Source organism: Cnephaeus nilssonii (genome assembly GCF_951640355.1).
Source record: "Cnephaeus nilssonii genome assembly, chromosome: 3".
Lineage (NCBI taxonomy): Eukaryota > Metazoa > Chordata > Mammalia > Chiroptera > Vespertilionidae > Cnephaeus > Cnephaeus nilssonii.
In genome coordinates, this window is record NC_137074.1 from 22,242,915 (window position 1) to 22,256,778 (window position 13,864).

General features: G+C 36.0%; 1 protein-coding gene across 1 annotated transcript in view; it reads left to right on the top strand.

Moving 5' to 3' along the window:
- RSRC1 (arginine and serine rich coiled-coil 1) overlaps nt 1–13,864 on the top strand; it is a 326,641-nt gene that overhangs the window by 349 nt on the left and 312,428 nt on the right. Inside the window, exons 2-3 of the mRNA XM_079767318.1 lie at nt 9,750–9,945; nt 10,539–10,664. Coding sequence (XP_079623444.1) covers nt 9,752–9,945; nt 10,539–10,664 — 320 coding nt within the window. The 5' untranslated portion in view covers nt 9,750–9,751. The remainder of the gene's footprint in view (nt 1–9,749; nt 9,946–10,538; nt 10,665–13,864) is intronic.

The following is a 13,864-nucleotide window of genomic DNA, read 5'->3' on the forward strand; positions in this document are numbered from 1 at the left end:
GAGGTGGTGGGTTGGCTTTGGGGTGGTGCTAGGTCGCCGGTCTCTGGCTAGGCCCTCGGTCTGGAGGTGGTGAGAGAGAGTGAGTCCACTGGTCCTGCGCTTCCTCGCTCATCCCCCGTTTCACCCCAGCCCCATGGATCCCTGCTTTGGGGTTCATGGACCGGCCTTGGCCATAAGTGCCGGGTAAGGTGCGGGGCGAGAGACTGCAACCTGGTGCACCCTGTCCCACCCCGTCCCTGGTCTCTACTTTAGATACACCTTTCCTCCCCCCCATTATTCCCAGCTCACACCCTAGCTTGCCGAGGGGAGAGATGGTGCAGGGTGACACAGACTTGCCTACGTATACACACACGTACCCGCTTTAAGCACCCTTCCTTGGCTTCAGGGCTTGTGGCCTTGTGATCCTAGGTGAAGAGCACATGGCTACCCTGGAACTCTGTTTACTTTGGTGGTTATAATGCACTATTACACATGTTGACTGCTCTTGATTTTAGGTCAACTTTAAGATAATTTCTCTCTCGGGGGTTATATATCTTTTAAATGCACACTGGAAGCCTAATCTTTTTTTATTTTTATTTTTTTTTGCATTTTCGGAATTAGTAATCTATTTGCGAATCAACTAAACAGATCCTAGGTAGTTAAATTAATTCAAATGTTTTGTGTTCTCACCAAAAAGTGTCATCTTTGAACTTAGATGTAGAAGCTCCAAGTGAAGGGGATAGGCAGAGTTCTCAGGTTTAAGGATCGGAGCAGGTGTTACAGGTGCAATCTTGTCGGGAAACTGGGTATCCTTTGAGAGCCTGTCTAGCCTTAGAGTCTATATATATTCACTGTCTTTGCAGGCAAAGGAGATTTCCTGCTAAGTGGTAGCACTTTCTTACAGTACGTTCTTCAGGGAGAGGGCTAAAAATGTTTGAAGCTGAAAAAACATAAAGGCAGACGGCGCCTATTAATTGCCTTTCCAACTTGACGAGTTTCAAGAAAGAATTGTGCTACGAGTTGGAAACCTTCTATAGTAATATTGTTAGAGTTGGAAACCTTCTGTAGTAAGGTTGTTATAGTAGATGTATAGATACCGGTATATTTTCTGCTTTGATTTTCAAACCATTGGGGAAAAGTCCCATGCCCAGTAATGCTTAAAAAAAAAAAAAGATATGCTAGTCAGTAGATGTTTAGTTGTTATGGGAGGAGGAGTGTTTTGACAATTATCTCTTTTGGAGTTTTGCTTTGTTAGGCTTGCTAAGCTAGAATTTTACCTCAGTTCTTCTACTGCCTTCGCATAGTTCTATACTTGTTTATGGAGTTCTTATGCTAAATGATATTAACCCCACTTTTACTTTTCTCTATTTCCCATTAAAATGATGGGTTTTTTTTTGACCATGTGTCCAAGATAAAAAAAAAATTGTAGTTTGATTTACTGATGAATGAGTAGTAGAGAAATAATTATAAACTGTCATCTGTCATATCCTCTAGGAATCCTTGTTCTCTCTAACTGCCTGTTTTCTGAAAAAGATAACTGTTTTTGTGCCTTTATTAATATAACTGGACAAAGAAACTACTTGTGTCTGCCTTTGAGCTGTTTTTTGAATGGCCACATCTTGGGTCCATATCTTCCATCGTTCACCTAAACTTTGCAATGAGATGTTTTTGTAAATTGATGTCCTACTGTCGTCATTACCAGTCTTGGCTTCAGTTCTGTAGTATGAGTAGTTGGGTAAGGTTTGCAACCATGAGATTCAACCAGGATATACGAATATACTAGAGACCAGAGTTAGAATGTAAAACCAAGAGCTGTAGGAGTTCTGCTTTCTTTTTTTTTTTTTGCTTACAGATAGGTTGAAAAATGGTTAGCTTGTGGGATTCCTAAAAATCTGTGCTCAATCATCATTGCGCTTATCAGAAAGAGCTACTATTAATGTGTCTTCCCATGCATTGCACCTTACCAATGGAGTTAAATATAAAGAGTTCTTTCTTACTAGGAGTGTGAAATATAAGTTGACCACCATGACTTCATTGAGCAAGTATCTTCAGCTACATGCTAGGGACATTATGGAAATCCAGAGGTGAATATACACTGAGTGGCCAGATTATTATGATCTCTGGACGCATAATAATCTGGCCACTCTGTGTGTGTGTGTGTGTGTGTGTATATGTGTGTGTGTGTGTGTATATATATATATATACACACACATACATACACACATACACACGTACATATATATCTTAGAGGCCCGGTGCATGAATTTGTGCATGGGTGGGGTCTGGCCAGCCTGGCCAGGGGGAGGGGACATGGGCGGTTGGCCGGCCTGCCTGCTGGTTGAACTCCTGGTCGAGGGGACAATTTGCATATTAGCCTTTTATTATATAGAATATACACTGAGTGGCCAGATTATTATGCGTTCAGAGATCATAATAATCTCGCCACTCAGTGTATATCGAGGGTGGTGAATAAGAGTTCAATACCTGTCATTGATAGAGAAGACAATATTTGGGTGTACTTCTGATTTGCTCTTAGTGTTGACTTCCTTTTCTGGATAAATATTTGATGTTAACCGTAATAAAGAATTATGGTGGCTGTTTGTTTTCTCTTACTGAGATTAATATTTCAGTGTAATTTTTCTGAAATGTAACTATATCCCTTGAAAAATATTTATAATTTTGTGACAGTGGTTTTTCAACCTTTTATTATTTGGCTCCTAGAAGGAAGATTTTGTATCTCCCACTAACTTTTATGGATTAAATGTAATCATTCTATTGTGGATAATTTATGTTGTTTGAAATTAAAACAAAGAAAAATTTATACCACTCCCCCCTCTCTTTCTTTGCTCACGATCAAGGTACATAATTAAATGTGTGCCTTTTTTTTTTTTCCTACTTCTTTATGCCTTAATAAGCTAGACAAGAATGGAGAGTGGAAATGACGATAGCTGCCTTAAAGCAGTGGTTCTCAAACTTTTTAGTTTTAGGATCCCTTTATACTCTTAAAACTTATTGAGATCCCAAGAACTACTCTCTATGTAGGCTATATCTATAAATATTGCTTTACTAATAATTAAAATAGGAAATTTTGAATTATTTATTAATCCACTTAAAAATAATAAATCATTATATGGTAACACAAATAACAAATTCGATATGAAAAATAACTATATTTTTCAAAACAAAACATTCTTAGTGAGAAAACTGGCATTACTTTTCATTTTTGCAAATCTCTAATGTCTGGCTTAATAGAAGACAGTTGGATTCTTACACAGTATATGCTTCTGTATTCAGTCTATTGTGGTGAGTTGTTTTGATTGAGGTATATGAAGAAAATCTATTCACACAGATACGGTATTAGAAAAACTATATCTTCATTAAGGTATAGTTAACACAATATTATATTAGTTTTAGGAAAAAGTAGTATTTTAATAGCCTTTGCAGATAATTCTTTGATATTACACCAAAACTTGACAAGTGGTAGTTTCTTAAAAGTTGGTTGTAATGTGGTATTTGAAACCATATCAGTGATCTTTTCATACTCTTCCACATTAAAATCTAATAGTTTGTCTTGCACTGTGAATGCATTTTTTACCTATGCATGATTCTGCGACATGATGCATTGACCTGCTGGAAAATACTGATCCTTTTGCGTTATGCATATCTTCCCAATATTGCTACCCTTCATTACATAATATTTTTTAAAAATCACATTTGTTAATATCACCACTGATCTCATCACAGAAATCTTTAATACTGGGAAGCTATCAGTCTCATGATAGTAGATACAATTTACCCCAAATTCTAATTTTGGCTTGAGAGGTCAAATTTTACTGGCAACAAATATTGTCAGTTTTTCTTGAAGTGAAAGACTCCATTCATTTTTGAGAAAATGTCTCCCAAATATGCAAGTTTGAATAATCAGAGTCCTTTAAAATGAAAATTGTGGGTCATGATAAGAGCAGCCAATTCAACTTGTAATTCAGTTGCACAAATGCCTTTTCTCAAGATAACCATCATTCTTCATTATCCAGCAGCAGTTATGTGTATTTCCCATTTTATCACATAGAATATTAAAAGATGTTTGCTCAAGAGTTGAAATTTAATAAAGCTAATGCTTTTTACTACTTTATCAAGGACATTCTTAAGTGAACAAGTGAACTGCTTTTTAAAAAAATCTTTATTGTTGAAAGTATTACATATGTCCTCCTTTTCCCCCTATTGACCTCTTCTAGCCCGCCTCCGCCCCCCACCCCAGGCCTTCGCCACTCTATTGTCAGTGTCCATGGATTATGCATAAATGCTTACAAATTCTTTGGTTGATCTCTTCCCACCCACTCAACCTTCCCTGCCTTTTTTTTTTTTTTAAAACTATTGCTGTGAAGAATGCAATGACTGCTAGTACAGTTTGTTGCCATAGCCTTGGTTCCTATTAAGGCACTAGTAGTTTTGTCTACTATAGCTTGTACATCATCAGTGCAAAAGGTAAGTCATATTTGAGTATTATAATGAGAATAGTTTTGACCTTTTGGATCCCCTGAAAGGGTCTTAGGGAACCTCAGGTGTCCTACAGATACCATTTTGAGAACTGTTGTTATATATACTAGCATATAAGCTCCTTGAGGGCAAGGTGTTTTTTTATCTCTTGTTCACTGATAGCTAGGCCTTATAGCTAGGCCTGCTTTCATCCTGGGATGTTTTACCTATCTCTAGTGTTACATTCCTTATTTTTTGAATCTGGCTTGTCTTTGTTGGTTTGCTGTTTGCTTTTGGTGGAGTGTGAGGTATAATTTTGGGGCTGCCTATCTGAAAATATCTTTTTAAAAAAATATATTTTATTGATTATTTTACAGAGAGGAAGGGAAAGGGATAGAGAGTTAGAAACATCGATGAGAGAGAAACATCAATCAGCTGCCTCTTGCACACCCCCTACTGGGGATGTACCCGCAACCAAGGTACATGCCCTTGACCGGAATCGAACCTGAGACCTGTGAGTCCACAGGCCGATGCTCTATCTACTGAGCCAAGCCGGTTAGGGCTGAAAATATCTTTATTCTGATCTTTTATTAGATCAGTGATTGGTCTGGATATAGATTCTATGTTGAAAAGCATTTTCATTTAGAATTTTGGAGACAAGTCTCCATTGTTTTCTATATATTGCAGTTTAGAAGTCCTGTTCCTTTTATTATGATTTCTCCATTTTTTTTCTCTGTAGAAGTTTCTGGGGTCTTCTATATATTCCTAGGGTCTGAATTTTTATGAGATATGTCTGGTTTATGTCATTTAAAATTAATTGTTCCAGGGACTTTTTACCTCCTATTTTTAATCTTCTTCTTACTACTTTTTGTGAGTCATTTGAACTAATCTTCTAATTTTATTGTATTTTTTTTACAAGTTATCATTTTTTTAAATTTCAAGCTTTTTCTCCTGTTCTATGGATGTTCCTCCTATTCTTGTTTGCTGGATTATTTTCTCATGTTTCTGAGGAAATTAACTGCGATATTTTCCTTTAATTTTCTTCTGCATGTTACTGGTTTACTTTTTGTTGTTGTTGTTGTTTTTTTTCCCTTTCTGTCTCTTATAATGAAGGCTTTCATCATGTGATTGATTATTCTCCCTTCCCCCCTTTTTAATAATCTCTAAAAAGTTAACAAAAATTGTTTACTGAAAAATGTTTGAGGCTTGGGCTTATTAACTGGCGGGCTTGGTTATAGGTGACTGGGTAAGGGCCTGGCCGTTTTTTTCTTTTGGGGGTGGGGTAGGGCATACCTTCCAATACTTACAGTATATCTTTTTCAGCTACTGTTCAGTTTTTGCATAGTGAATCCTCTGCCAGAACTATCTTGGATCCAACTAATGGTACAGTATTTACCATTAGTTGTAGACTTGCATGTAATTCCTTTCACTTTTAGTTTAGCATCTCTCTGCCCTCATTTACTGTGCCCCTGGATCTGGTGCTTTATTGTTTTGCCATTTTTAGTAAATAAATCACCTCTCCTGGGATTGGGGAAAAGTAGTCACCTACCTGTCTGGGTTGCATGGGGAAGGGGATCTGGGAGATTACTGCTTTTATAGACTTGTATCCAGTTTCCTTGTTTTTTAGTTCCATGCATCTTTGTGTCCACTGTGGTAAGTGGTATCTTAAATTCCTATCCTTTCTGATTTTTGCTATGTAAATTGGCTTTTCTCATGTTGGAATTCTCTGCAGTTGCTAGTATTCGGCTCTCATAGCTCTAAATCCTCCATATGTTTTTCATTTGCTAAAAATTTGTTGACGTATCTTGTTTACTGTTCCTGCTGTCTTCTAGTCTGTGTATCCTTGTGAATTTATATCTTCTTATCTTTATATTCTCATTTTAGTGTTTTTTTAACAAGATAATAAGAACATAAAAAGAAGCTCATGTTAAATGGTTATTTGTGGGTAAAAAACATTTTTAACTGCTTAAAAGTGAAAACAAGAATGTAAGAAAAAGCCAGGAAATAAGAAAAATTTAGGTGATCATTATCACTCAGTTATGTATAAATTCCTTAATGGAAATACATACACACACCGTCACGCACACCCACATGGTTAGATATAATTGATATATAGATTATACATGTATTATTTACACATACATTTAAGTATATGTATATATGTTACATATGTACACACATAATGTGTACATGTGTAATTTCATATCACAGTATTTGGAAAGGATCATGGTGCTCTTTTGTCCAGCGCAGTTTCATTTTTCAACGAGAAAACCTGCTTAGATACGTTACTGATTTGCTGAAAGTTTCAAAATCAACTCTTCCTAGTGTTTTGTTGAACAATAAAATGTTAGAAATGTGAACATCTTGGAGTTTCAGAACTATATTTACGTCTAATTCTGGCTGTAGGTAAATAGCATAAAGTTTTAAATCGAATCCTAACAGCAGTTTTCAATTGGAATCAGGGAGGGGAAAGTTCACCTGACAGTTCTGAAAACACAGCTGTAATTTAACATACTGCTTTGTTTATAGTAATGATTTTTACCTTATTTTGAATACATATTAAAGGAAAGTGTGAGATGTTTGCTTATCTGATCCATTAACCACTTATCTTAACCATTACATAGCATGGATCTTTTTTGATAGCTAATAACGATGTCAGTAACAGTAATAAGGTTGCATATGAGACTCTAAAGGCTAACTTTAAAGTAAGATGAGTAAGTTTATTAGCTAAGGTAATTCCTAAATGTTAGTTGCAAAACCATAAAAATCCTAGAAGAAGACATACGCAGTAAAGTAGACATCTCACATAGCAATATTTTTGCCAATATGTCTCCTAGGGCAAGGGAAGCAAAGGAAAGAAAAAATAAATGGGATTAGATCAGACTAAAAAGCTTTTGCACAGCAAAAGAAACCATCAACAAAATGAAAAGGAAACCTACTCTATGGGAGAACATATTCCCCCATGATAAGGGATTAATTTCTAAAATATATGAAGAACTTATACAACTCAACACCAGGAAGACAGACAATCCAAATAAAAAAATGGGCAAAGGACTTGAATAGACACTTCTCTAAAGAGGACATACAGATGGCCAGTAGACATATGAAAAAATGCTCAATGTCACTAACCATCAGAGAGATGCAAATTAAAACCACAATGAAATACCACCTCACACCTGCCAGAATGGTTACCTTCAGTAAATCAACAAACAAGTGTCGGAGACCTGCTCAGACAGAGAACAGGGTAATCCTGAAAGTAGGAGACGGTGACGAGGAAAAAGAAAGAAAGAGAAGCAAAAGCGGGGATCAGGAGGACCAACAACAGTGATGCTGTTGAAGGCAAGTTTATTCACAGAGAGCAGTACATTTATATCCTAAATTTTGGCTCCCCTCCCGAACTCCCGGGCGTCATGCTATAGGTCTGGGCAGCGAGCCACACGCACCTCCTTGTGGAGACAAAGCAATCCTTGAGACATGGACTCTCAATCCAATCTTCCTTGAGCAAAGTTCACTCCAAAAAACACTTAATTTCAATATCTGTTACTATTACAGTTTGCTTAAATAACATTCATGTGACCCCTTTCCAAGGACAGGCAATCACGCAGCTGCCTTGGAATAAGAACACCAGTTAGAGACAGACCCTTTTCAAGGCCCGTCTATCCAGTGCCCTTATAGGGAGGCCCCATGAATTTTCCCACAAACAAGTGCTGGCGAGGTGTGGAGTAAAGGGAACCCTAGTGCATTGTAGGTAGGAACGCAGCCATTGTGGAAAACAGTATGGAATTTCCTCAAAAAGTTGAAAATGGAACTGCTTTTCAACCTAGTGATTCCACTTCTGGGAATATATTCTGATAATTCCAAAACACCATTGGTAGATGAGTGGATAAAAAAAGCTATGGTACATTTACACAATGGAATACTACGAGGCTATAAAAAGAAAGGCTCTCTTACCTTTTATGACAGCATGGAGATTAAAGGATCTCTTACCTTTTATGACAGCATGGAGATTATTATGCTCAGCAAAATGAGCTAGTCAGAGAAAGACACTCATCATGTGATCTCACTTGTACAATCCAATGAACAAAATAAACTGACAAACAAAATAGAACCAGATACATGGATACTTGGTACAGACTGACAGATATCAGAGGGGAGGTGCATGGGGGTAGATAGGGTGAAAGAAGGTGAAGAGAATAGCCAAAGAACATGTATGCATAGCCCATGGACACATACAACAATGTGGTCAGCGTCATAGGGAGGGGAGGGCAGAGTCTGGGGGAAAAGCAAAGGGAATGTAAATGAGGGACATCTGTAATAAAGTCAACAATAAAAATATAATTTGAAAAAAACTTTAACTTCTATTTTTGTATATTTTTCCTTTTGTATACTAAATGTAAAAACATTACCATAGCCAAATAGAAAATATTTTTAAAAAGAAAAGAATGTTACCTAGTTTTACCACTTAAATATTATCATTTTTTTATTTTTGCTCTTATTCATGTGTACATATTTTTAAAAATTGTATTCTCTATAGAGACAGTTTTAATAATGGTATAATGGATATCTTTGTGGTTATATTTTTTTTTTTAAGAAAAAATTTTCAGATATATTCTTAGAAGTAGAATTGCTTTGTGAAAAAAGTTAACATTTTTTATGGCTCTTTATTTAAATTGTTAATTGCTTTTAGGAAGGAATATACTATCACTTTACTAGCAGTGTGAAGATTTGACTGACTTCACAATAACCTCATTAACTTTGTTACTTAAGTTAACATTTCCTCTCCCACATTTCACAAGTGAAATGATGATAGTGTATTATTTCACTTTGTACTCTGTTGATGACTAATGACTTTTATCCATTTAAAAATGTAGAATTTTCAGTTAGAAAAAAGTAATTCTAAAAGATAGTAAAATATGTTTTATCTTTAGGGAATGTGAAAATGAAGGATTAGGTAGTTGATCCCTAAACCAAATATTATGTAATTAATCATAACTGCAACTTAAAATATAAGAAAATTGTTATAATGAGCTGTCTTCAGATTGACTCTTTTGAGAGACATTTGGAAAAATTTGGGATAAATTTAAGTTGTTCATAAATTATAAAAACAGTTACTAAATTATAAAACCAGAAGACTGTATTAGAGATGTTTTTATATTCTTGTCAAGAAGCCAGGTACCTTTAAATTTTTACTTGAAGACTAAAAATTTTTGCAAAGTTTTTAAAAAATTGCTATATTAAATTTCATCCATAGTGCAATATGTTAGTAATAATTTTCTTTGAATTTAAACTTGTAGAAATGGGACGCCGTTCATCAGATACTGAAGAAGAAAGCAGAAGCAAAAGAAAAAAGAAACATCGCAGACGGTCATCTTCAAGTAGTTCTTCAGATAGTAGAACATATAGTCGAAGGAAAGGTGGAAGGAAATCAAGGTCAAAGTCAAGATCTTGGTCCAGAGACCTTCAGCCTCGCTCACATTCGTATGATAGAAGGTGATTCTCATAATTTTTACCTACGTAGTAATGAGACTACATTCTTTAAAGTTCTTATATTTTTGTATTTTTAATTTTTCTGGGTAAAACGTTTTTCTTTTAGTAGTTATATACTGTACTATACTGTACTATACTATACTATACTATACTATACTATACTATACTATACTATACTATACTATACTATACTATACTGTACTATACTAGTTATGAGGGTTAAGTCCCAAACCAGAGGTGCTTTGTTCTGTTTTTCCAGGCCCGTCCCATGGGTTCAGTGTCTTTCTCCTTTGTCTATTCTTTGTAGACAAGTAGACATAAACTAGCATAATTCTCATACTATGTTACCTGATAAAATTTGGAAGGATTGTATACTACTTAACACCTCCAAGGTCTTAATTTGTAGCTAATTCAATCACTAAATTATGAAATCAGTCATCTGACTGTTCAAGAGCAATAACATTTTATCTCTTTTTGCTTTTAAGAAGGTGTAAGACAGTAAAAACGAGACAATTCTTTAGAATCTAGGTGATTTCTCCTTAATGCTCATACAAAATTTTTTTATAGCAGTGATACTTGATTATATTTTATTTCAGACGGAGACATCGATCAAGCAGTAGCTCTTCCTATGGCTCTAGAAGAAAACGAAGTCGAAGTCGTTCAAGGGATTGGGGGAAATCCTATAGAGTTCAGAGGTCTAGGTCGAAAAGCAGAACAAGAAGGTATGCCATATCAGATATTTATTGCTCTGTAACACACTATCCCCACAGTTAGTAATCTAAAGCAACATCATTTATTTTCTCATGGTTTTACAATTTTGACCTGAGCTCAGCTGGCAGTTTTTCTGCTAGTGTCATCTGGGTCACTTCTGTGGTTGTAGTTATCTGATAGCTTAACTGGAACTACATGGTCCAATGTGACCTCAACTCAGGCATTTGGAATTGGCTTTTGGCTATTGTCTAGGGTGCTTTTGTTCTCCTGTGGTTTCTCATCCTCCAGTAGGCTAGGTTGGGCTTTTTCACATGAAGGGGAAAGTATTTCAAGAGAGTAAGAGCAGAAGATGCAAGATCTCTTAAGGTCTAGCCTCAGAAATAACCCAATGTGATATGAAGTAAATGTTTATGTCCCTCCCCCCAGTCACCCTCTCCCACCCAATTGGTATCTTGTATCCCCAATCCCCAATATAACTGAGTTAGGGTCTTTATGGAGGTAATTAGAGTTAAATGAGGTCATAAGGGTAGGGCCCTAATCCAATAGGGCTGGTGGCCTTACAAGAAGAGGGAGATCGTTCTCTCTCTTTGAGTGTGAGCCACGAGAAGACAGCGGAAAGTCAGCCATCTACAAGCCAGGAAGAGCCCTTACCAGAAAGCAGATCAGCCAGTATCTTGATCTTGGACTCGGATCCCGCAGAACTATGAGAAATAAATTTATGTTGTTTAAGCTGCTCAATTTGTGGTATTTTGTTGTAGCAGCCCGAGCTGATTAATATAAGTTGTCACTCCATCTATGTTTTCTTGCCTTGTTCAAGGGCCAGTAATACAGAGAATAGCCTATCTGGGAAGAGTTGTACATGTTGGGCAATGGTTGAAAATACGGTTGAATAGGATGGGGACCATGGTATTGAGGGACTTGATAAAAGTAGGTGTTCAGAAGTTATTGAAAGTTTTTGAGCAGAAGAGTGTTAGTATGAAAACAGGAATTTAGTAAGATCAGCTTCCTTTTTCTGTTTAGTTCTTCTGCTATTAGATTCTAGCTGTGGGGGTATATTAGCAGCCTGATTTTGTTATCTAGGCATACAATTTTATAAATCTCTATGAATCTGAAGTTGGATAATGGTAATAAAGTCCAGATGTTTAGCTTTTCTGACCTTGTAGTGTTTGGATTTAGTTGCCTCTTTTTAGTACACACTCCGTATTTGGACTTAGTCTCCTCTTCTTAGTACACACTCCATGAATAAGCTACTCTGTATTGTATGCCTTTGTTCTCTATACATATTCTGGGGTTGCTAGCTTTGTTTTTTGAGCATGCTTTCTTTCAGTTTCTTGCAACCTTTAATTCTCTTTTTCCTTAAATCCTTTTTTGATGTTTATCTTTGCGCTCCCAAGTCAAATTTAATCCATTCTTTCTCTTACCCACCATTACATGTGGTTCCTGATATGTAATAGTTATAGTATGAATATTATGTCTTCATTATACTCATATATTATAAACTCTTACAGGGGGAATCTTTTGGTACCTAACATAATGCCTTGCTTAGTAAACATGTTTTGACTGGGTCATTAACTGGGAAATGAACTTAGGTAGAGAGCTGTTTTATTAGTAAGGAAAAGTTTTATTGTTTATTGATTTGTAGAAGGAAAGCTTTATTTTAGATGTATTGATTTGTCTAAAAGCAGGCTGATTACCAGAAAACAAGGTCAGTTGAAATTTCCTATCAGTGGGAATAGAAATAGTAATCCATGCTTTTATATGTCTTTTTCAGGTTATAGACTATTTTCACATACCCTGAATCAGTCAACCAGAGTTTGATTAGGGAAACAGAAGGCAATGAATTCCAAGCAATGGGATTTTAATATAGGGAATTAAAGGCCTATGCAACCTTTGGAAGGGCTCAGGGAATTAGGGAAGCTGTCACTGATGAATTCAGCCAGAAGTATCGAAGCTGGTTGTTTTCTCAGAAGTCACTGGAAATCTTAATAACTTTCTAGGTTTGTAGCAACAGAATGGGTGGTTCTCAAGAAACTACCTACCTGGCAGCTGCTTCTCTGTCCAACTATGTACCTGCAACTACCTCCAGAGGGAAATCTGGAAATGTTAATTTTTTTTCCTTTGCAATGCAAGGAAGAACTTAAAAGTAATGGCAATAATGTCTAGTCAACAGCACACATGTTTAGCAATCTGCGTTTTATGACTATGTCAGGCTCTCTATTATGTTCCATTTGTCTCAGTGTCTGCCAGCATTATATAGTTTTGATTACTGTAGCTTTGTAATATATATCTTGAAATCAGGAATGTGAGGCCTCCAGCTTTGTTCTTTCTCAAGATTGCTTTTGTGTATTTAACAATTCTTGAATTCAAGGGATGAATCCAATTTGGTTATGGCGTATAATTGTTTTAATGTGCTGTTGAACTTAGTTTGCTAGTATTTTGTTGAGGTTTTTGTGTCAGTATTCATCATGGATATTGGTCTGTAGTTTTCTTATAATATATTTGTCTGGCTTTGGTATCAGGGTAATAATGCTGGCTCATAAAATGAGTTTGGATGTGCTCCCTCCTCTTCAATTTTTTGGAAGAGTTTGAGAGGGATTGGCCTTAAATAAGAATTTATTTAAATGTTTGGTAGAAATTCTCCAGTGAAGCCATGTACTTATGGGCTTTTATTTGTTGGGAGGTTTTTGATTTCTGATTCAATCTCCTTATTTGTTATAGCTCTGTTCATATTTTTGTTTCTTCATGATTTAGTCTTGGTAGGTTGTTTATATTTAGGAATTTATCCATTTCTATAGGTTGTCTCATAATTCTGTTTATTGCTTTGGTTTCAATTTTAATGCTTTCTCTCTAATATCTGATTTTAGTTTTTGAATCTCCTTGTTTTTTCTTAGTTAATCTAGTTAAGGGATTACCAATTTTGCTGATCATTTCAAGAAACAAATTCTTAGTTTTATTGATTTTTATTTTTTTAATTTTTATTTATTTTTTTAAAATATTTTATTAATTTTTTACAGAGAGGAAGAGAGAGGGATAGAGAGTTAGAAACATCGATGATAGAGAAACATCGATCAGCTGCCTCCTGCACAACCCCCACTGGGGATGTGCCCGCAACCAAGATACATGCCCTTGACCGGAATCGAACCTGGGACCTTTCAGTCCGAAGGCCGACGCTCTATCCACTGAGCCAAACCGGTTTCGGCAGTTTTATTGA